This window comes from Phyllostomus discolor, chromosome 9, assembly GCF_004126475.2.
Source record: "Phyllostomus discolor isolate MPI-MPIP mPhyDis1 chromosome 9, mPhyDis1.pri.v3, whole genome shotgun sequence".
Taxonomy (NCBI): Eukaryota; Metazoa; Chordata; class Mammalia; order Chiroptera; family Phyllostomidae; genus Phyllostomus; species Phyllostomus discolor.
In genome coordinates this window covers 88,502,581-88,525,041 of record NC_040911.2, presented here as the reverse complement: position 1 = coordinate 88,525,041, position 22,461 = coordinate 88,502,581, and the positions used below count along the sequence as shown (strand labels likewise).

General features: G+C 42.4%; 1 protein-coding gene across 1 annotated transcript in view; it reads left to right on the top strand.

The window, feature by feature from the left end:
• Nucleotides 1-19,107, top strand: part of MROH8 (maestro heat like repeat family member 8) — a 43,530-nt gene extending 24,423 nt beyond the window's left edge. The window contains exons 13-24 of the mRNA XM_028523906.2: nt 2,198-2,333; nt 4,814-5,004; nt 6,172-6,309; nt 6,593-6,707; nt 7,257-7,397; nt 8,495-8,659; nt 9,256-9,411; nt 11,534-11,656; nt 13,089-13,188; nt 13,441-13,506; nt 16,575-16,746; nt 18,805-19,107. Coding sequence (XP_028379707.1) covers nt 2,198-2,333; nt 4,814-5,004; nt 6,172-6,309; nt 6,593-6,707; nt 7,257-7,397; nt 8,495-8,659; nt 9,256-9,411; nt 11,534-11,656; nt 13,089-13,188; nt 13,441-13,506; nt 16,575-16,723 — 1,480 coding nt within the window. The 3' untranslated portion in view covers nt 16,724-16,746; nt 18,805-19,107. The remainder of the gene's footprint in view (nt 1-2,197; nt 2,334-4,813; nt 5,005-6,171; nt 6,310-6,592; nt 6,708-7,256; nt 7,398-8,494; nt 8,660-9,255; nt 9,412-11,533; nt 11,657-13,088; nt 13,189-13,440; nt 13,507-16,574; nt 16,747-18,804) is intronic.
• The last annotated feature ends 3,354 nt before the right edge of the window (nt 19,108-22,461 follow it).

Here is a 22,461-nt window from a genome sequence, read left to right as displayed (position 1 = left end):
AAGCCACACCAGCCAGGGCTTAAGTGCAATTTTAGCATTATTTTGTTGTTTCTGTTTGTTCTGGCTCTTGGAAGACTTTGAGAATGAACTATTGCTTTAGATCATATAAGAATGTGGAATCTGTTAGAAATGGAAATGACTTAGGAAACTTCATTATGATTATATTTTTGGTCATTTACCTGAAGTCCATTAGTTTGCTTACACATAGATCAGGGTAATTGTTCTTAGGTGTCTGTTCAAAGCATCTACTGTGTGCAAGGCGCTGTTAGGCCCTGGGGGAGTAGTGGACAGCATGTGGACCCTGCCCTCAAGCGGCACACAGTCTGTCTGGTAGCAGACCTAGGGGGGCAGCAGAGGATGCCAAAGCAAGATGAGAGAGTTCTGTGGGCGTCCTAGGAGGGGACTTAATTAGATGAAGAATTGGGAAAGCATTTCTGAAAGAAGGGCTCTCCCTAATTGAGTTTTTTAAAAATTTTATTTATCGATGTTTTTTTAGAAAGAGAGACATTGATTTGTTGTTCCACTTATCTATGCATTTCATTGGTTGATTCTTTTATGTGCTCTGACCTGGGATCAAAACCACAACCTTGATGTATAAGAAAGACTCTAACAAACTGAGCTACCTGCAGGGGCCTAGCTGAGTTTTTAGTGTGAATTAGCCAAGTGGACAGTAGGATGGGGGAATGGAAGAGGCATTCTGGACAGGAGTAGCAAAAAATAAACGCCAGGAAAATATTAAATAGTTTCATGAATGCTCATTCCCAAATGAAGGGCAAACAAAAACCACGTCCCATCTACAGAGTCAGTATCACTGGAAGTGAGCCCTGTCCCACATTTTCAACAAACTCTCCAGGCGATTCTTTTCACGCTAAACTTGGTGAAGGCTCATAGGCCTGTGTGTGTCTTCCTAATTCAAATGCGTTCCCAGCATGCCTACAAATGTACAGAACCAAAAGCATTCTGAAACACTTCTTTCACAATACATGCCTTCTCAAATACTTCCTTTACTCCCTCAGGAATTCACAGAAAAAAATATCAAGGGTACATAAATATAGGAATTTCTTAGTTTCATCCCAGAATGAATGTTGAACAGTCTCCAAGGTGCTTCCCCAGCCACGAGACTTTTCCGTGTCCCACGTTGCCTCCAGCCTTCCTCCCTTCAGGAACTGTGTTTGATTCACAGGTTAGAATTGCCGAAGTAGGGAGTGAAATGCTGGGATAGCCTTTAAGCCTCTCAATTTTTATAATGGTTCTGAGCAGATAGTTGGAAAAACACACTTTAAAAAAAAACACTGAGTCTGGCCCACAAAGATACCTAGGTAGATTCTGAAAATGAAAGGACGGATTAAAAGCATGAGTAACCCCAATCTTCTCCTCCTCCGCTGTAAAGCTCCCTCACAATGTTTGCATAACTCAGGCCCTACCTTTGAGTCAGTGGTAGAGGAGACGTTACTACACGCTGGCTTTAAGCTTTATTGCATGGCTTCATCTTAGCTGAAATTAGAGGACCATCGACTAGATTGAGTAAGTATGCTTTTGAATGCTTCTGTGAGCCTGGCGTTGTGCTAGGCCCTGAAGGATTCCTAGGAGAAAAACCAGGTGTATCCCCTGCCATCAGAGGGCGCAGACAGGCACACACACACAGAGAACTGACAATGGCACATGTAAGACTGAGGCAGCCTCTATAAAGAACAAATTTGTAAAGTGTTACGGGAACTCTCACTGGACGACACAATGAAGAAGCAGCAAAGGCTTCACACGGGACATGACATTAGGTCTGGACCTGGAAGGATTTTGATGGGCAGAGGAGAGTTTTGGAAAGGGCCTCTCGGTTTCAGGAACTGGCATAAGAGGTATAGGGCTTTCAGAATTCATTGTTTATCTGGCCAAAGTGACTGGTTTGGGGAAGCTGGAGCACAAAGTATATGACAGGGAGGCTGTGAGACTGAAGAGGGAAGTTAGGGCCGGTTTGAGAGTGGTCTCTTGAAGTCCGTGCTGAGGCAGTGGGGACCGCAGTCCATCAAACCTTTGGAGTTACTGATTGAAACCAGATAGTAGGGGTTTTCTGCCACCCCGAAGAAGCAAACAGCAGGAAACCACCTGTAGATTAGATTCCATACAGACTCTAAAAAGGTTGTGGTCCTGATTGGCCTAGGAGAAGCCATTCCCCTGAAGCTTCTTCCTCTGGGATTTCTAGGGACCTGGCTGAAGTGTGGAGAACTCTGAAGGTGGAGCCGGCCAGCACAACCTTGATTCTGTCGAGGCTCCTGAGGAAGCTGCAGAAATGCCATGATGTGCCCACCCAGGGGAAGATGGCCTTCGCAGCTGTTTCCGTAAGCCCTTGAGCTCTGCCCCTCCAGCCTCAGCCCGCCATGCTCCCCGCTGGGACGACTGGCCCAGCACCCCATCTGGAGAGTATTCCTTTCAGTTCCTCTCCCAGTTGGCTTCTGTGGTCTGTTCCTATGTCTACAAGTCTCTACCCACGGATTGATGTGGAGGGGCTGGGGAGAGGGAAGGCATCAGTGTGGTTTAATATGTTTTAAACATTCCTTCACTCATCCTTGAAAAAATACATACCATCATATTTAAGAGTAATGCAAACTTGTGAAAATCCTTTTTCACGTAATACAGAAGAAGGCAGAAAAGTAAAGGTCCTCCATAAGCAGAGGCCTGCAGACCTTTTCTGTAAAGGACCAGATGGTAAATGTTTAAATAATGGCTGTATACTGTCTCCCTAAAAATGAACTTTTTAGAAGTGTTTATGCAAATATGAACTTTTGTATAGGTATTTCATATATTTCCCCTTTAAGGAGACTTTCTTTTTTAAAGTAGTTTTAGGTTCACAGCAAAACTGAGCAGAAAGCATAGCATCCCAGTGTACTCCCCACCCCCTGCATGCACAGCCTCCCCACTGTCAATGTGTAGTTTTTTTAAAAAAAGATTTTATTTCTTTATTTTTAGAGAGAGAAAGGGGAGAAAGCAAGGGAAAGAAACATCTGTGTGCAAGAGATGCACCAGTAGATTGACACACCTCCAACTGGGGACCCAGCTCACAACCCAGGCATGTGCCCTGATTGGGAATTGAACCGGTGACCTTTCGCTTCACTGGCCAACACTGAATCCACTGAGCCACACCAGCCAGGGCTCAACATGTACTACTTTTACTTTACTTTTTAAAAAATATTTTATTTATTGTTAGAGAGAGGGGAAGGGAAGGAGAAAGAGAGGGAGAGAAACACCAATATGTGGTTGTCTCTTGTGTGCCCCCTTACTGGGGACCCGGCCTGAAACCCAGGCATGTACCCTGACTGGGAATCCAACCTGTGACCCTTTGGTTCCCAGTTCCATGCTCAATCCATTGAGCTACACCAGCCAGGGCTTACTTTATTTTCTTCCCTACCATTTATGGTTCAGCTTTCCCTCACCTAAGTTATCATCACACTTTTTTTTTAGCTTCCAAAAACATTTTGACATCTACAGTCTACTATTGTGTCCTCTCCTATTCTGGTTCTTAGGGATTATGCCTTTTTAAAAATCACTGTAATGTCATTTTAGTACAGTTTTAGGAATTAGGACAGATAAAGCTATTTCATTATGTTAGTCCATAGAGCTTTTCTGTATAAATACATATAGGACCATAGTACATATATTGTGTGATGACCTGTTGTTTTTTATTTAACAATATATGAGTTACTTTCAATATCAATATATGAGGCTCTTTGTTATCCTGTTCATGGCTGCATAGCAATTTATTTTTTAATTAACTTTTAAAAAGTAGGTAATACATGGTGGAGAACCACTTATTACCAAGTGGTAATATTAGTGAACTAGTTTCATATTAGTGAACATTTTGACAATTTTCAAACTTTCGCCATTAAAACAGGGATATTAATTATATGGACTAAAACTTTGGTATACTGTACATACCCAATTATTTTCTTAGGATAAAGTCCATTGAAGGGGAATTCTAGGTCAAAGGGCGGGCTCGTTAAAACCTTTGGTGATGTCCCCAGACGTGCCTCTAGAACATTGCCCTTCTACCAGCCCTGTGTGAGAGCTCCCATTGGCCCACACTCTCACCACGCTGGGCCCTACCAGTCCTTCCGCTGTTGCCTGGAGAACAGGTGAAAAAGAACATGTTTTAGTTACAATTTTATTATTGGCGAGGTGGAACGTGTGTGTGTTTTTTAATTAACTCTTGATAATTCTTCTTTTGTGACTTGTCTGTGTCCTATGTTCCAGTGCATCTCAGTGGCAGTGTGCAAACACACCACAGTTGTCTAGAGCTCTCACTGAAATGCAGGCTCTCATGCGGGAGGTCTGGGGTGGGGCTTTGCATTCTCCCTTTCCGACCAGCTCCCCGGCTGATGCCCGTGCTGCTGGTGTGTGCCCTACGCTGTGAGCAGCAAGCCTTACCATCTCTTCTCACTGATGTGTGGGAGAATGTTATGTATTAAGGGTATCACACTGATGCAAATAGTCTTCCAGGTTATTTGTATTCTGACTTTGTGTATGATAACTTTTGCCTGGCTTTTTATTTGTATGCAGTCAAATATGTTAATAGTTTCCTTTATAGTTTACTTCTGGATTCCAAGGCTCCCCATCACTCTTTGGTAACTTTGAATGTTACCAAACACCTCACTTTTCTTCTGTTCCTTTCCCCCTCACTTTCCCATCCCTGCCCTGAGTACTGCTACCATTCTGCCTTTGGGATAGTAGAGCCAGAGAGCATGTTCTGGCACAAGTAGAAATAAAGCGACAGGAGGGATTAAGGCTCGCACATTCAGCACTGTGTGTGCCTTTTCTCCCACAGGCCACAGATGCCCTTTACGAGGTATTTATGGGAAATGAGCTCCCCGAAGCCACGTTTGAACTCTTCCCTCAGCTTCTCATGACGCTGCTCATCCAGATTCACCACAGCATCGACCTCACCATGTCTGATGTCGCCATCCCAGCTGGCCTGTATGCAAAACAGGAAATGTCTTCCAAGGTCACCCCTTTGTGGTACTACTGCCCGTTGTGATTTTACTGACCTTAGTTAACACTTACTAAGCACTGAGCACTGTAGCGGACACAAGGATGGCCAAGATGTGGTTCCAGCCATGGGAGAGCTTATAGTCTCATGAGATGTCAAGGTGAAATGCCCAGGAATTATTCTGGTTCTCATTGGTTGTCCTTGGTTTTATTGGTGCCAGGGTAAATTAGGCTATCTGGGTCCAGTTGCTCTGCAAAATAATGTGTGACATCATGCCAGCCTTTTTTGAAAAATCAAGTAGAGACAGAAAGCAGCAAAACAGCCTTAAACCCTCCTCCAAAACCATAGAGATCTACAATTGAACAATTCCTTATTTCTTTTTTTTAATTTTTATTTTAATTGTTGTTCAAGTACAGTTTTCTGCCTTTTACCCCCACCCCAGTCCCCCCCCTCCCGTTTCCATCCCCCCTTGTTATTGTCCATGTGCCCTTTATATTTGTTCCTGCAAACCATTCTCCTTTGTTTCTGCTTTCTTGCTTAGAGAGGTATTTTTAGTTCCCCACTAGGGCATCAGTAGGTATTTCTCAGTGTTTCTGTGGCACGTGGATTTCTTTCAAAGGAAGTGCTATGATACAGACTATTTAAGAACGTCTGTCTTAGAGTCAGGAAAACTGAGTTAATTCCCATTCATTTGACTACCTATGTACCGTGGGCAGACCTCACTGTTGTTCTGTGCCTCAATGTCCTCATCTGTAAATGCGGTCAGGCTCTGTACTCTGCCAGGACCCGTCCAGCTTTCAGGTTCTCTCATGTTATGTCCAAGGTACTAGTTCAATAAGTAGTTTTAAAAAGTAGCAGGGGTAGATTTTATGGGTTATAAATAAATGGTGTCTAAATAAACCTTAAAAAAAAGCAGTGGGTATCAGTTTAGCATCCCATATCATTTGTTTTCTTATACATTTCTTTCCAAATCCCAGGGAAACAAAATCTAGTTGGGTTTCTTTATGCCAGTGATTTGTGTGAGGAGCCTTTCAATTATTAGAACATTCAAAGTCGTTTGGGAAATCTAGAAAGAAGAGAATTACAGCCTAGCAGCTATCAATACATGGCCCTGTGCAGTGAGGACGGGGCCGTTGTGTGCTGGTTGAGTCATAGGGACCTGTTCCGTTCACTTGTTCTGCTTTTGTCTGATTTAGCTTTGCCATACAGGCTACAAAGACTCTCCTCTTCAGAACATCGTGCTTGCAGGAATTCAGCATCATGGAGAAGGATAACGGGTGGACCCTCCTGGCAGGAAAAGATTGCCATCTTCAGGGAGTGTCTCTCTTGGCCAAGTAAGGCTTCCATGACATGCACACCTGCTCTAAAGCAGCATTGTTTTAAGGTATTCTCCCCCCGCCTTTAGTTATCACAGCATCCAAGGCTGGATGACCTTCTCACCACAAGCCGGGCAAATACCAATAACGCCAGGCCAAATTTTCAGAGGTGCTGGCCCTGCTGTACCCTCCTGTGCACCTGAAGCTGGCCAAGTCCTTCAGTGGGCCCCCAGCCCTGGGAAAAATGTTCGTTACTTAGGAACATTTCTAGGAGTTGTTCTGTTGGTGTTCTGTTTTGCAGTGCATTGCTGGAAAGAAACCACGTCCTTGCACAGAGGATCTTGTACTTGTTAGTCCCTCTTCTTAACCGAGGGAATGACAAACATAAACTCACCTCTGCAGGGTTTTTTGTGGAGGTAAGACTCGTTACTTAGAAGCCGATTCAGGAAGCCTGTGAGGCAGCAGCACCCTAGGCCCGACCCAACTTAGTGGCGGGCTGCGGCCTGTTTCAGACTTGGGATAGAGATAGTTTCAGATACAAGCCTATTGAAATTCTTCTTTCCTTGTATTTATTATTCAGCATTCCTTATTTACCCACAGTGTAAGCATCACCCTGTAATGCACAGGTGACAAACACAAGACCCACGGGCTGAATCTGGCCCTCCACCTTGTTTTATCCAGCCCGGCACCTTGTTTCTACCCTTTGGCAGCACCAACCTCCTTGCCCCTAATTAAGAAGCAGTTACATTTATGCAGTCCTAAAATTACATTCAGCCCTTTGAAGGCAACCTCGAGGCTAATGTGGCCCCCCGTGAAAATGAGTTTGACATCCCTGCTTTACTGTATGTGCTGCATATTAGGAGTTTTACAGGAATGGTATTTTGGAATTGGTGGAAGGGCAGCTCCTCTTATAAAAAAGGGCTTAACGTTAACTTCTTCTTTGACTGATTTCTGGGTTCTTTCAGCTTCTCCAGAGTCCAGTGGCTAGGAGACTGCCCAGCATATACTCTGTGGACCGCCTGAAAGACTGGCTACTTCATGGAAATAACTTGTTTAAAATTCTTGCCCTCAGGGGACTGTGCTATCTTATCAGACACCAGAAGATGGTAGGAGTTGCCCCCAGACCACTGATTCTTAAGCCACAAATAAAATATACCCTGGAAAGATACACAAGAAACTGGTAACAGCTGAGGAGGAAAATTGGGTGGCTGGGCGTCTGAGCAGGTGGGAGTACATACCTTTGTACTATTTGAAATCTACACTGAGGAAATATGCAAGTACAGACATTTAATGAAATCAGAAAAATAATAAGGTCTAGCCACAGATAGTCATAATGTTGGAAACCTGCAGTTTGTGTAGGTTTCAAATCATTATCATCACAACCTAGGCAACACGCATGCGTCCTTTCATGCTTAGTACCATGTTGCCTTATCATCTAAGACAAGAGTCACTGATATTCATGTTGAAGGCTCATTTTCCATGGGCCTAACTAGACACTAAGCAATATCAGAAGAGAAAATTAACCCTTCCATTTTATTACATCAGTTCTATTTCTTTTATTGCAAATACGGGAGTGGGCAAAAGTAGATTTGCAATTATGAGTACATGAAACACAGAGTTAATAAAGCTATTGTAATAATCATAACCTGCATGTCTTTTTCCATTTTGCCCACCCCTGTGCACATCTGAAACAACTTCTGGTTGATTGGATATGTGAATATTTGTGGTGTGTGCTGTTTAATTTTTACATGTATGTTTTAAATGTTAAAACCCTGAGACTGCTCCACTTTGGAGGTTTCAGAAGAACAGAATCCCAATTGATTCCTCCAAGGAATGTTTTAGCCTCTGTTTGAATGCCTTCCATCCCGGGGAACTCCCCCACTGTGGCCTGAGCTAGCCATTCCACTTTCTCTCATTGGTAGGTGGGCAGTTCCTCACGTTAAGCCCATGTCCATATTGCTGGGCCCTCCCCTGGTCCCATTTCTGCCCTGTGAGGCAACTCACAGCAACCCTGCTCCCTTCGCTGCTTGTCAGCCCTGCCAGTACTGAGAGAGGGCAGTCATGCCTTCTTTACTCTGTGCTTGTGACTAGCCTGTGCTACATTTGATAAGCACTGGGTGCTGAGTAAAGGTGCCGTACTTTGGTACCAGGTGAAGAGCTGTCAGGAGAGATGGTGATGTGCTCGCTCCCTTTGGGCACACAGAGAGAAGACATCAAGAGCCTGATGCCACGCTTCTTAGACCTGTTGTGTGAAACCGAGGAGAAGATCGTTTTGTTGGCCATCCAGATACTGCTGCAGCTGGTTAGGACAATGGATTTCTGTACCCTGAGTGCCATGATGACGAAGCTGTTCTCCTTATTTGGTGATGTAAGATAATGAGACAAGAGACTTTCCTAGGGGGAAGGTAATTGGCATAACAGCAGATAGAAGTTGGGATAGTAGTAAGCAAACCCTTAGTTTATATAGTACTTTATAGGTTTAGAGAGCACTTTCAAATCACTCTTTGGGCCCTTCCAGGTAACCCATAATGTTGTTAGGGTTGGTTTTACTATTTTTCAAATTAAAAAACAAAAAAGCCTGAGACACGGAGGCTTGCCAAGGTACTCCCCTCCTTCGCCGATGGGGAAGGAGTTTCTATACGGCAAGAAATGATGTTTCCTTTCAAGTAACATTCAGGACTGGTCAAGGTAGTAGAGTATACATACATTCCCATCCCAAATCACAGAGATTTTTCAAAAAGAAATACATGAAGCACAACGAACCACATGTACGATGAACTACATGTAACAAGTACTACAAAGCATCAGGTCTTGCTCTGTCCACGTACATTTGGTTTCTCGCCCTCAGCTACCTCCAGCTAAACAGTCTCATGGTGGGACTGGCATTTCAACCCACCCAGAGCTCTTCCAAGTTAGCACGAGACTTTTCAGTGAGTTGCTTCCCTTTGGCTATCTCCTTAATAGACGAGACCTGATGTTCATTGTCTCTCCATGACCCTCTTTGGAGCTTCCATGAAGTCTGTGAAACACACAGATAAGAAGGGTGTAGAGAACCAAGTCCTGGACAGCTTGGTCCCACTGCTTCTGTATTCTCAGGATGAAAATGGTGCCGTAGCAGAGGTAATGCCTACTGTCAACTTCTTTCTGGATTTTACTTCAAACCCAGAGCCAAATCTGCAAATAAGAGTTCATATCTTTGAAGGTAGGGACTTTGTGGCAGCATCTTCATTTCCCATCTCCTCTGGTATAGGCTACCTTCTAATTATCTTTACTAAGTGAACCATGCAAAAAAATATTGTTGTTTCTCTGTAGCAAATTATGGCCTTGTATAAGAAAAAATGTGTTGTATTTTTTATAGAGCAACCCAACATTCAGCCTAGTTCAGAACCCTAGTTCAGAACAGTGTCCAAATCTCTTTTTATTGATGGCAATGATAATATTCTTTTTGTTCTTTCGTTCAAGAACTGCTGCATAGCCTTGAGACAAAAAGACTTGTTGAGGCTAAGTGAGAAATAGTAGCTGCTCTGACAATCTGGAGGGCCTTTGCCTCTCCTTAATCTTCTCAGAGGTTCTGCCGTAAGGGTTGTGAGTGGGACGTCAGCATTGTCAGCACTTACTGTCCCGCATCTCCCAGGTCCATTCCAAGGTGCTAACTCAGCGAATCAGAGGAGTAGGTTTAGACTTCAAGGGTTCTGGGAAAATGCTGGAGCCCTCACTGACCTGTGCTCCTTACAGAGTTGAGAGCAGGCACAGAAACAGGATTTAAGATTAAAGTAGACCATAGCATCGCGTTTGTGTGTGTGTGTGTGTGTGTGTGTTTTAAGACCTTGGACTCTTGTCAGGGAGGAAGTTTTATGAGCTTGAAGCCATATATGTGAAATACTTCAGTCCCCAATAAAGTATAAAGCAGAGCTTCCCAACCAAGTGACTGGAAAGTGTGCCATGTAGGGGTTACAGAGATAGGGAGGTGTTGACACTCACCTACCCCCACCCCACCCAACCTCCGGCAATCAGGGAAGGTCTGGAGCAGTGGACCCTCTGGGCTTATTTTTCTTCAAACCCTGAACAACCTCTAGTTACCTCTTCAGGGCTCCTCAGTGGGTTGGCCTAAGCAGAGAGGAGGATCTAACATTAAGCAGGTTAGGGACCACTGGTACAGAACACAGAATGAGCATCTGTATATCTCCTACTCATGGTAAAAAAAAGTTAGTCAAGCACTTATTCTCAACTGAATTCCCCTAAGAAATCCATCTTGGATTTTTATCATTTCTGTGATAATATTTTTCATGTTTTAAAACCTTATATATAAAAAACTTTTATATGTTGTATCATTTATGTATCTTCACCAACCTTTTTTTAAACATTATTCTTATAAGACTTATCTGTTATGTAGCTATACTTCATTTATTTTCACTGCTTTACAACTTGCCCTGTTTTCCTAGACATTTGGATTTTCAATTTTTCATTATTACATTGCTGCAAATGAGCATTCTTGTACCTACTTCTTTGTGCACGTGTGTGGGAGTTTCTTGAGGGCATAAACCCCAGAAGTAGACTATCTGGGCATCTTTAACTTTACCAGATATTTACAAATTGCTGAAAGTAGCTGAATTCATTTGTATTCCCATCAGTCCCCAGTGGAATTTCAGTGGCCCACGTATCTGGTGGACCTGGGACCAATACTTGCTTGGAGTCACCAGAGGTGTCCGATGGTGCATGGGAGGCGTTCTGAGAGCAGTGCACAGACAGGAGGCCCACGTGCTAAATTTTGCTCGAGTATCTGGATCAGGAAAGGATCGATACCCTCCAGAGTTCCTTCCAAGCCAGAGAGCCCACATGGACTATGAGAAGCTGCACTTTCCTGTGTAGAGGGACCGAACAAGGACACAGGAGCAGCAAGTGGGCATAGGAGCTGTGTCTCTAGAGCATCGGGTAGTGGGAACTCCTGCCCAGATCTCTGGTCTAGGGGTCACACAAGGGAGCTCTCACTTGGCTCTAGACCAGTGGTTTCTGCACCCCCTGAGAACCCCACAGGTTTTATAAAGTCATCCTTAAGGGACTGTGGGGAAGTTGAGGGAGAGCAGGACCCGGGTTCCTTTCTACCCCTCTCCTCACTTCAACCCAGATCAGTCCAAGCTTATCAGCTTTCCATGTTGGACTCCAGTGTCAGTTTTATTTGGAGAAAGATGACCCCAGCTTAAAAATGTTCAAAGATGCTGATTTCTGATCATTCTTTTCGCAGGAGAGCAGGCGAGTCCTAACTATATGTGCCCAGTTCCTGAAGTGGAAGCTGCCCCAGGAAGTGTACCGCAAAGACCCCTGGTACACCAGCCCTAGCGAGGCTGAGACAGTCTGCAAATTCTTTGTATGTGAGAAATAAGGGTTTCCTTAACTCTTTAATACGCTGACTTTTTTCAGATGTAGTTTTCCATCAGAAGTTGGTATCTGTGAACTGTTTTGCACCGTGAAACTCTAGTTTCCTCCCCCACTGAGTCACAGATGTGCTTCCTATTACCACTCTTCCTCACGGAAAAGACTGGTGAATTCTTAGAACCCTCCCCCCCATTCTGGGTCGGGCTGCAGGTTCAAGTTGATAGCACCTACTCAAATAGCTGCTTGTGGAGTGAACTGAAACGGAGTCATGTATTGCTTTCACGAGGATCCCTGATCCTTTCCATGGATGTAGAGAACTGTTTCACCCTCCATCAGAGCATGTTCAGGGAGCCCCAAGCAAGGGCTGCCATGCTGCATGATGACAGCGTGCCACCAGCGCTGCCACACCCTGTCAGCGTCCTTTCTCCTCACAAACTAGACAAAGGATACTGTGGGCCAGTCTTAGGGGTAAGCTTGAGCCAGAACAACCTCAGGAAACCCACCCTTTTTTTTTCTAGACAACTGATTCTAGAACCACTGGGATCCTAGTGAAGGCCCTAGGACAGACTACTATTCCCAGGGACCTACCATATGTGTCGCCTCTTTAGGTCCCAGCGTGGGCTCCTCTGACCGGGCCTACAGGGCTCAGAAGCCCACAGTACCCTTGTTTCAGGCTTTCCACTGGGGATTATCTCACTGACGTGCAGCCAAATTTACAACTGATGCACTGGTAACAGCATGCACAGCAGGAAATTCAGTGTTCTGAGCAGATAAGACTGCAGATTATCCATGTTAAATCCTAAGTCCTATGAAAACAAATTCCTGTTCTACTGCCCCTGTCCCCAAAGTACCTATTCTTGTAAGAGATCCAGAGAGGCAAACTCACTCCTGCAGGAAGCCTAACACATCCAGTGCGCAACAGACCATGGAGAACCTAGGAACACGCCAAGGATTAAAACTTCCTAAGGGCATCCTGCAAGCTAGTAAGAGAGATAAACCTCTGTGGAGTAATAAATAGAAACTCAAGGTGGAAAATACGTGCCAAGAGAGGAGTGCCTGCAAAATGCTAAGAGCGGAGTTAGATCAGGAAGGCAGGAGCTGTCAGGGCAGAGCTCACGGGGAGGCAGAACTCAAGATGGAGCTTAGAGAACAGGAGACTTAGATACAGAGAAATGACGGATTGAGAGGCACCACAGGTGCAACGTGCAGCAGGAGTGGCTGTGAGCAAGGCACATTCAGAGAGTTTAACTTTGTCTAGGGGATTGTTGCGGCATCATGTTCGTTGAGCAACTGTAGTTATTTCAAGCACTGTGCTATGTACGTATATCTGACCTAGTCCTTGACTCTGGAAACTACAGTGAGGCTGATAAAAAATAGTGCTGCTACTTCACTCCTTTATATTCTTACTTTTCTCCCCAACTTAGGGAAAAAAATGCAAGGGGAAAGTTAACATCCTCGCCCAAACATTGATGTTCTCCAAGGATGCAAAAGTTCCTATCAGAAGAGCGGCAGCCTTGTTTACAGGTACAAAGAAAATCCTTTCATTTCTACAGTCACTTCTATCCTGAACTTTCCCAAAGTGTGTTGTTGAATATCCTCATTCTTTATGAAGACGGCCTTGAAAATACTTCTTTGGAGAAAGGGGCTGTGTTTTCTATAGGTAATTATCAATAGCTGTAAATCCAGTTTTTACAGTCTAATGATCAAAGGCCAGTTCTGCCTGCTGCTTAGAGCCGAAACCAGGTCACAGACTCACTGGCTTTATTCTGCACTTAGGGCTCCTGTCCAAGTACCTGGATCGCAGCGAACTCCAGACGAAGGGTACTAAGTGGATAGAGGATGGTAAGCGGTAACACACATGGGTTTGGGTGGCCCATATTTTAGAGCGAATCTGAGGCAGGGACTGTGGGCAGGCACCGTGGCAGAGCTGAGACGCTGAGAATCAGAAAGCCTGACTTTTGCAGTAAGTGGAAGACTTACTGCAAAGTGAAGTCCCTGGGGACTTCAGCTGAATGACAGTCTCATCCCAGTCTAATTCCCTCCTTAGGAAAGAACATGACCCTGTTTGTCTGGAAACCAGCTTCGATGCATTGTCTCAGGGACAGTTCTGGGATTTTGTCTATTAGGGAATGACGCATTTCCTAGAAATGCTGTCTTGGTAAATTATGGTGACACCCACAAGTGCCACACCGATGACTGCGACACTGTTGTCTATAAGTGGTTGTCCTGTAAGGGGGTAGGCCTTCACAATAAAGATGTTTTACAGTCATAGAAGGCAACCATCACGCAGATGGTTTTCTGAATTGTCAGTGCGCGGGAATTTTTTATAACTATACAGCTTTGAGGATTTAACACTCAAAGAATTATTTACTCCCACTTAAGAAGTAGTCCTACAATTTAAACATGCCATGAAATGCAAAGTCTCACAACCCAAAAGTAGGTACTTTGAGGACCAAATTAAAATCCTGAGTAATTCACTGCTATTAAAATAGAACGATATTATTGGTAAAATAGCCAGAAGCTAAAGCCTGTTCAGGAAAGGTCATGACAGTTTTCTCTAAGGTCTCCTCCTTCCCCACAGATGTCAGAAGCAAAAACATAGGAAGGTCATGTAGACTATTTTATTCCATGAGGTAGGGTTCTGCATGGTTGATTCTGTTTAATTGAAAGCAAATTATTTTCACCAATGTCACCCCAATAAATTCAATAAAAAAGCAAAATAAACAAATAGCCAATTATTTTTTAATCTAAAACACTGGAGAATCAACTTATCTATAGAATCCTTTTCTGTATAGAAAATCTCAAATATGTATATAAATTATATGCATATTTTAGGATGATCATAGAAAATTACCATTTTGTAGGGCAAAACAGTCAAATGTCAGCAATCTTTTGTGGTTCAACCTAAGGAAATAATTCTACACTATTCTCTCCCTTACAGTGGCTAATCTGTTTTAGAAATAGGGTAGAACACCCTAGCACTCCTTTTTTTATTTTTTAAAATTTTTATTTATTGATTTTAAAGAGAGAAGGAAGGGAGAGAAACATCGATTTGTTGTTCCACTTATTCAGGCACTCACTGGTTGCTTCCTACATGTGCCCCGAACTGGGGTTGACCCACAGCCTTGGAGTGTCAGGATAACGCTCTAACCAACTGAGCTACCTGGCCAGGGCTCGCCCTAGGACTCTTGTTTGAGTAAATTTATGTTATTTACCACAGGAAATTTTAAGCAAATGTAAACAAAAATAACAATATTTAAAATTCAATTTAAATTAATTTCATGACAAAATAAGTTTGAATCCTTTTGAATTCCAAAATTGATACCCACTCCCTCATGTATTCTGTGGAACATGTAGACAGATTTTAGTGTAGGAACCAAAAGAAACTAAAATTTTAGTCACGTTACTCCATCTTGGAAATAAACGCTATAGATTTAAAGGCTAAAATGCTACTTAAAAAATAAAAAGCTCCTAACTGTGAAGAGTTCCTAGTGCTGGATGGTGTGGCTCAGTGGATTGAGCACCAGCCTGCTAACCAAGGGTCTCTCATTCAATTCCCGATCAGGGCACATGCCTGGGTTGTGGGTGTGTTCTGGTAGGGGGCACGCAAGAGGCAACCGCACATGGATGTTTCTCTCCTTCTCTTTCTCCCTGCCCCTCTCTCTAAAAAATGAAGAAAATCTTTTTTAAAAAAGAGTTCCTAAACATTGTTGAAGCCTTAGAGAACTAGAAACTAAGAAGAGAAACTTTTCTAATATGATACAAATATAGATCCATAAAGTCAAGGAATAATAGATTTGTCTATTTAAAAATTAAAAAACCTACTTTGAAACAAAAAGTAACAGACCAGACTGAAAAATAAACAATAATGAAGGGAATATATTTGCTGTATGATAAATGGTTAATATCCTTAAAACAAATCAGTACTTTCTTCAAAGAAAAGGGGCAAACAATATGAATAAGCAGTTCATAAAAGACAAATGGCCAACAGATATATACAAAATATTCAATATTACTAGTAATCAAAAGTTTGCAAAAGAAAATGATGAGATACCAGTATGTGTTTTTCTGTCAAAATGGCAAAGATTATTAATACTCAACATTGGTGTCTCAGGACAAAACTGACATCATCATACAATGTACTTGTATAAACATGAGTCAATGTAACTTTTTTATAGGGAATTTGGTAATATGTATCAAAACTCTTTAAGTAAACATATACTTTGACTTATAAATACCACTTCTAGGGATTCAACTTATGAAAATGAGCAGATATATTTACAGGAATGTTCATTTCAGTGTTATTTAAATTACAAAAATGGAGATGTGGCCAGGTAGCTCAGTTAGAGTATCGTCCAATATACCAAGGCTGCAGGTTTGATCCCTGGTCAGGACACATACAAGAATTAACCAGTGAATGCATACAAAAGTGGAACAACAAAATTAGTGTTTCTCTCTTCCTTCCTCTCTCAAAATAAAATCAGTAAATCGCAAAAATGGGAAACATCCAAGATTAGAAACAAGGAAATTATATCATATACATAGTGTAGAATCAAATGTAGTTGTGAAAACCACTGTAGGAAAAAAAGAAGGGAATAATGATTTAAGAGTAACCTCCAGGACCAATACAGGAACTTAGAAATTAACAATATTAGTCAAAACTTAACAGGTCCAGAAGATCTGACTTTATATAGACTACTAGGCAGTCCAATTACTATAAAGAGTAAAATATTTGGTAACTTAAGAAATTAGTAAGTTCTATAAGGTCAAAATTGGAATGGATCTACAAACTTTCAGGTAGAGGCTTGTAAAACGTTAGTCATGCTATAGACGTGTTGACTGTTTTGTGCCTGGATCAGTGATCATTTCCATCAGTCTTCACCTCCTACCTGGGTTTTCTTGCTATTTAGATCTGAGACATCTGCTGCATGACCCTGAGCCCTCTGTGCACATCATCACCTCCCAGGCCTTGTTCCAAATCCAGAAGGTGGGGGCTGAACCAGATCCTGAGCAGACACTTGGCGGATGGAGGAAGCTCTTGGGTTGTCTTTCTACCTAGAAATGCAAGGCAAGCAGCATCAGGTAAAAACTAACCCTTTCAGAAACCACAGAAGGAACTAGTGCTTTTTTTTTTTTTCAGACTTAAAGCCAAGCCAACATGAAGCTACCTCCACCCATTTATCTCTTTTTGCTGTCAAATCTTTAAGGAATTAGAATATGTAAGGAAGAACTACAGCTCTTGGTTTAAGTTAGCAGGAAAAGTGAAAATGTGCTGAGTGTTTGAGGCATGCCAGAGCACCCACAAAGTTCCAGTTTGATAAACATTTGTAGGACAGCTTCAAAAGAGATTCTAAGTAGATGTTAATGTTGCAAGGTTTTTATTGTTGGCTGTTTTGTAAAAGCTCAGCCTACTTGTCAGTAGTCTAAGAATAAAGTAACAACCAGTTCTTATAGTTTGATATTAATGATCTATTTTAATAAAATGTCTTATGGCTTTTCTTCTTCCTTTTCCTTTCCTTTAAAAACCCTCAAGCAAGAAAAAAAAAAACTTCCAAAGTGGTGTAATGCTAAATTCATCCCAATATACATGAGGTTTCTGCTCCTTACTTCCCCTTTTTCATTTTTCTGATTGGTTCTCCTAAAACTGCTGTCAGATCCTGTTATTTGTTGGGTACCCACTCTCTGCTTTAACCATAGATGGAAAACATTTTCTTACAAGCAGAATTATCTGTGGAAGAGATTAATCTGTACTTGCCAATATTTTAATAAGCTGCATGTAGAAATGGTCACTATAGGTCTAGTTCTCCAGCTCTTGTTTGGTTGAAGAACGTAAGCAGAAAGCCAGAGCTGAATTGTCTAGAGCAATGGAGAGGCCTCGTGGTGTGGGAACAGACGAAGGAAATGAGGCAACTAGGCTATAAGGGATAGTCAGACATATCCAGTGGTGTGCTGCACTAAGTTTTTGTTGTAAAGTGAGCAATATGAATCCTTACCACCCTGTCCTCCCACCTTTCACCCCCGTCCCTCTGCCAAGACATTGTTAGAACACATTCTCCATGATTCATGATGAGTTAGATGTTTTGAGGGATGTGACAGTGTGCCAACTGTGGCTTCGAGAGGATCCCTGCCAAAGAAAGGTCTTCATGTTTGCGACTAGCAATCAGGAGTTCGAGCTAAAATGCAGGTCCCAGCAACCTGATGAGCTAAATCTTCACCCTCAAACAGAGCCACCATGAGAGTGACCACTGGACACTAAGCCAGATGCAGCAAACCCGTTGACTTTCATGTGTCCCGTGCTGCTTCCTCCTTGGTCTCGTTGCATGCACCCAACCAGCTCCACTCCACACAACTCCACTATCCGTTTTGTGGAATATCCAGTAAAAGTGACTAAGGCTTGTTGAATATTGACAATAAGCCAGACTCTAAATATATTATATGATTAGCTCTTTTAGCCCTCATGAATACTTCATGTATCATCTCCTTTTTGCAGCTGGGGAAGCTGAGGGACAGAACATGAAAGGGCCTTGCCCCAGGTCACACAACTAGAAATGCTCAAGTCCAGCAGCCTGGCCCCACAGGCCACGTCCTGGGCTGGTCTGCTCCTTCCCACCAGCCTGAAGAAATGTAGATTCAGTCCACAGTTAACCTTAGTTGCTGGACTCATGCCGCAAACTCATACTCAAATAATGTTATCAAGTATCAGAGAACCTCAGATAGGAAATTCAAAGTCTGAACACTTCTTACCTAAAACTTGGTGTACCTTGTTTATTTTTTAATAGGGTAGAATGCACACCCCACACTGAAGAGAGTAGAGTTAGAGCAAAAAGTGGTGATTATTCTTGAGGACTCTTTTTTGAGTCCTTGGTTTGATCTCATGAACTAGCTGTGTCTAACAGCAGGAAAACAGACCTCTAGGTCTAGGATACAGTTTAAATCCCCAGTGGTATGGTCGAATGATATCCAGTGATACACTCTCCAGGAAGAGGTCGAATGAATCCTTTCTCTCTACTCATATTTACACTGGAGTCCCTTTCCCTCCAGGCATATTTTTATTTTCTCAGTAATACCACCAACAGGAAGTAGCAAGCACAACAGTGCTTATTCTATTTTATTTATGTTTTATTGTGTTAAAATTCACAGAGAGAAGCATCCATTAGGAGACAGAGGACTGCTTTTTACTGAAATACCTCAGCAGTTTGAGAAGGGCTGAAGAAGTACTTAATAGTGATTATACTAACAAGTCTGTTTATTCCAAATATCTCCATTATATTTATACAAGACTCTCTTCAGAGTTAGGTTTATGTTTTTGTGGAATTTTTTAAATATATAAAACAAAAATTTCTGGACATTTAATTTTGTTAGATGATAAAATAAACATTTAATATAACTGAATATTATTTTGGTTTTATTTTTATTATGTAATATTAAAATGTATTATTCATTACCTATTACTGGCCCAGCTGTCTTTCTTTCTTTCTTTCTTTCTTTATTTATTTTAATCCTTACCCAAGGATGTTTATTGGTTTTAGAGAGAAAGGAAGGGAGAGAAACATCAATGTGAGAGAAACGTGAATAGGTTACCTCCTATATGGGCCCCAAAGGGGGACTGAACCTGCCACCTAGATATGTGCCCCAACCTGGGAGCAAACCTGCAAGCTTTTGGTGTATGGGATGACACTCCAACCAACTGAGCCACCTGGCCAGAACTATTTTATTTTATTATTATTTTTTTAATCCTCACACAAAGATGTGTCTTTGTTTTGCTTTGTTTATTTTAGAGAGAGAGGGCAAGGAAGCAGGGAGAGAAAGAGAGAGAAATATCAATGTGAGAGAGAAACACTGATTAGCTGCCTCTTGTACATGCCTCCACCAGAGATCAAACCTGCGACTTAGATACGTGCCCTGATGGTGGATCCAACCTGCAACCTGTTGGTGCACAGGATGATGTTCCGACCAACTGAGCCACCCAGCCAGGGCTGTCTTTATTATTTTCGATTTTTACTTTTTAAAATTTGAATATTGCTTATTGCTTTTCTTCCTTATACCGAGGTACCTATTTTATAAGAAATTGTTTTTTCTAAGCCCTGGCTGGCGTAGCTCAGTGGATTGAGCGCGGGCTGGGAACCAAAGTGTCCCAGGTTCGATTTCCAGCCAGGGTACATTCTTGGGTTGCAGGCCATAACCCCCAGCAACCGCACATTGATGTTTCTCTCTCTCTCTCTTTCTCCCTCCCTTCCCTCTCTAAAAATAAATAAATAAAATCTTAAAAAAAAAAGAAATTGTTTTTTCTCTCTTATTGAAAGATTAAACTATCATGTAAGTAAAAGATGGGACTGAGCAAAGGGAGAATCTCCTGGACGTCAGCCCTGGCAAACAGAACAGCACTAGGCACAATTGTAAAGTAGGTTAAATCTCTCCATCTCTTCCAGCTCTCCCTCCTTCCTTCTTCCTGGTTCTAGGCTCCATGCTCCTTTTTTTTAATCTCTCCCTTTTAAGAAAGGATTTGATGAACTCTCTGTTAGTATAAGTGATTGATAATGCAAAACTTAATGAGGTGAATTCTTCTAGAGATTTTTGCTTTTTAAACCAAGTACAGTTCTTAAGCAAAAGATATGAGCCTCTCTAACTGAGATATTTTAGGCATTACTGAGCAGGATGGAGAAAGGAGGTATTTGGAAATGGAGTTGGGGGTGATAATGTTGCCAGTGGAAATGGGGCCCTTGCAGTGTTGTGAAAAAAAAAAGCTATTTCCGGGGACCCACATGGGAGGTTGAGGTTTAGTGGTAAGCTTTATTTTAGAAGTGAAATCTAAGGACTGCCCCCCGGTTCACAGTGTCTCACTTCCATCTGTCCTGCTGTGACAGAAGTCCAGCCTTGTCTTCATCAAGCCCAGAAGAAAGGCCAGTGTCCATAAATCTATGCCATTGGTTTCAGTCCAGTGTTTCTAGCTGCACTCCAGCTGGTGCCATGCCCAGGCCCACACTCAGAGCCCAGACCCCCGGTGGCTGCTAGACCCACACAGCTGCTATAGAGAGAATGGGTAACCTATGTGTTAGAGAGAGAGAGAGAGAGAGAGAGAAGGGGAGGGGTGGGGAGAGAAAAGAGGGGGAAAAACAGAAACATCCCTTATTATGTTGATTATATTATCTTGGGCTTGGGAAGGACTCGGCGCTTTTTCAAACTAACCATTCAATTTCCCAATCCTTTGCGGGTTTGCATTGGGTCCTCCTCCTAACCAATGCATTTCTTAGATTTTCTGGGGTTCTGTGTCCCTTATTCAATCCAATTCTTTTCCCAGGATAGACAGGCCTTTTTGGTCTCCATCTTGGCTCCTGCTGCACATGCCTCATAGTAGGAGCACTTCCACTTGTGCCATCTTGGCTCCTACTGGGCTTGTGTCCAGCAGAGGAATTTCTCCTGCCATTTTATCTTTCCCTCGGTAACACTGGCTAATGACCAGTAAGGATCCTGCCTTCCTTCCTGCCCGCTTCAGGGATCAGATCCAATGCAGCGGGTCCCCGGGGAGCCTATGACTGCTGCAACTTCCCAGTGAAGCAGGGTCAGTGCTGGATCAGCTCCCTAGTTTATTGTGCTTAATAATATCTGATTCCCTTTGCTCCCTTCCTTCATTAATATCTAGCTACCTATGCTAACAATGGTGGGAAATAGAGCTTTTCCTGTCATCCTTGAAGTCATATCATATAAATTAGTTCTTTCCTTATGTCTGCCCAAACCCTCCTCAGAACTCAGCAGAGGAAAAGGATTAGAAAAGATAATTAACAACTGCCTTATGTTATGCAAAATACAAAGGGAAGTGACGTATTCTCTCCTTCCTGAAAAATGGAGACAACTTGCCCACCACATAAGATGACTTCCGTCACTTAAACACCAACTGCCAATAACTGAATGATTCAGTTATGTCTGCTACACTTTCTCTCATCCTATAGAGCTTATCATCCAGTGTCCAAGGAAGACAGCACTAGTTTTAAATAGTTTCCATGGATACTGATAGTTAATCCATATATCGGGACCCACAAAATGAAAGTCATCTCAGTAACCCATTCCACATCATAAATCTCAACCTAAATCAACCCGAACTTACGGAAACACCTGCCAAGGAATCGTAACATATACCAATCACAATCCTCCAACTCAGCTTTAGTTAGCTTTCTTTACCCTAGAGAAGGAGGACCTGCTAGCCTTACACTCAAATCCCCGACCTAGCCAGGAACTGTCCCAGGTAATTAGAAACATCAAGAAATAAAAGAGAAGAAAAAAATCTCACCCTTCCCCTCAAAAAGAGAGAGATTTAAAAATTTTAGAAAAGCAAAACAAAAAATTAAACAAAAAATATAAATAGAAAGTACTACCAAAAAAATAAAACAGAATAAAATCCTTGCCTTGGTGGGTTTTATATTCTAGCAGGGGGAAAGAAATAATGTATATTAATATATAACTAAACATAAAATCACATAGTGTGTTAGAAGCTGGAATATGCTCTGGAAAAAAGGTTATGAGAAATCAGGAGTGTGGTGACTGTAGAGAAGAGGGTGCAGTTTTAAATAGGATGGTTAATAGTAGGCTTCATTGAGAAAGTGATCTGCGTGTAAACAGAGGCTTGAAGGAAGTGAGGGAATTAGCTGTGCAGCTCTAGGGAAACAACATTCTCTGCAGAGGAAATAGCCATTTCAAAAGTCCTAAGGCGCTAGGGTTGCCTAGGGTATTCAAGGAACCACAAGGTCAGTTTAACAAGGGTGCGAGGAGAAAGGAGAGAGTAGCAAATAAACGCAAAAGGAA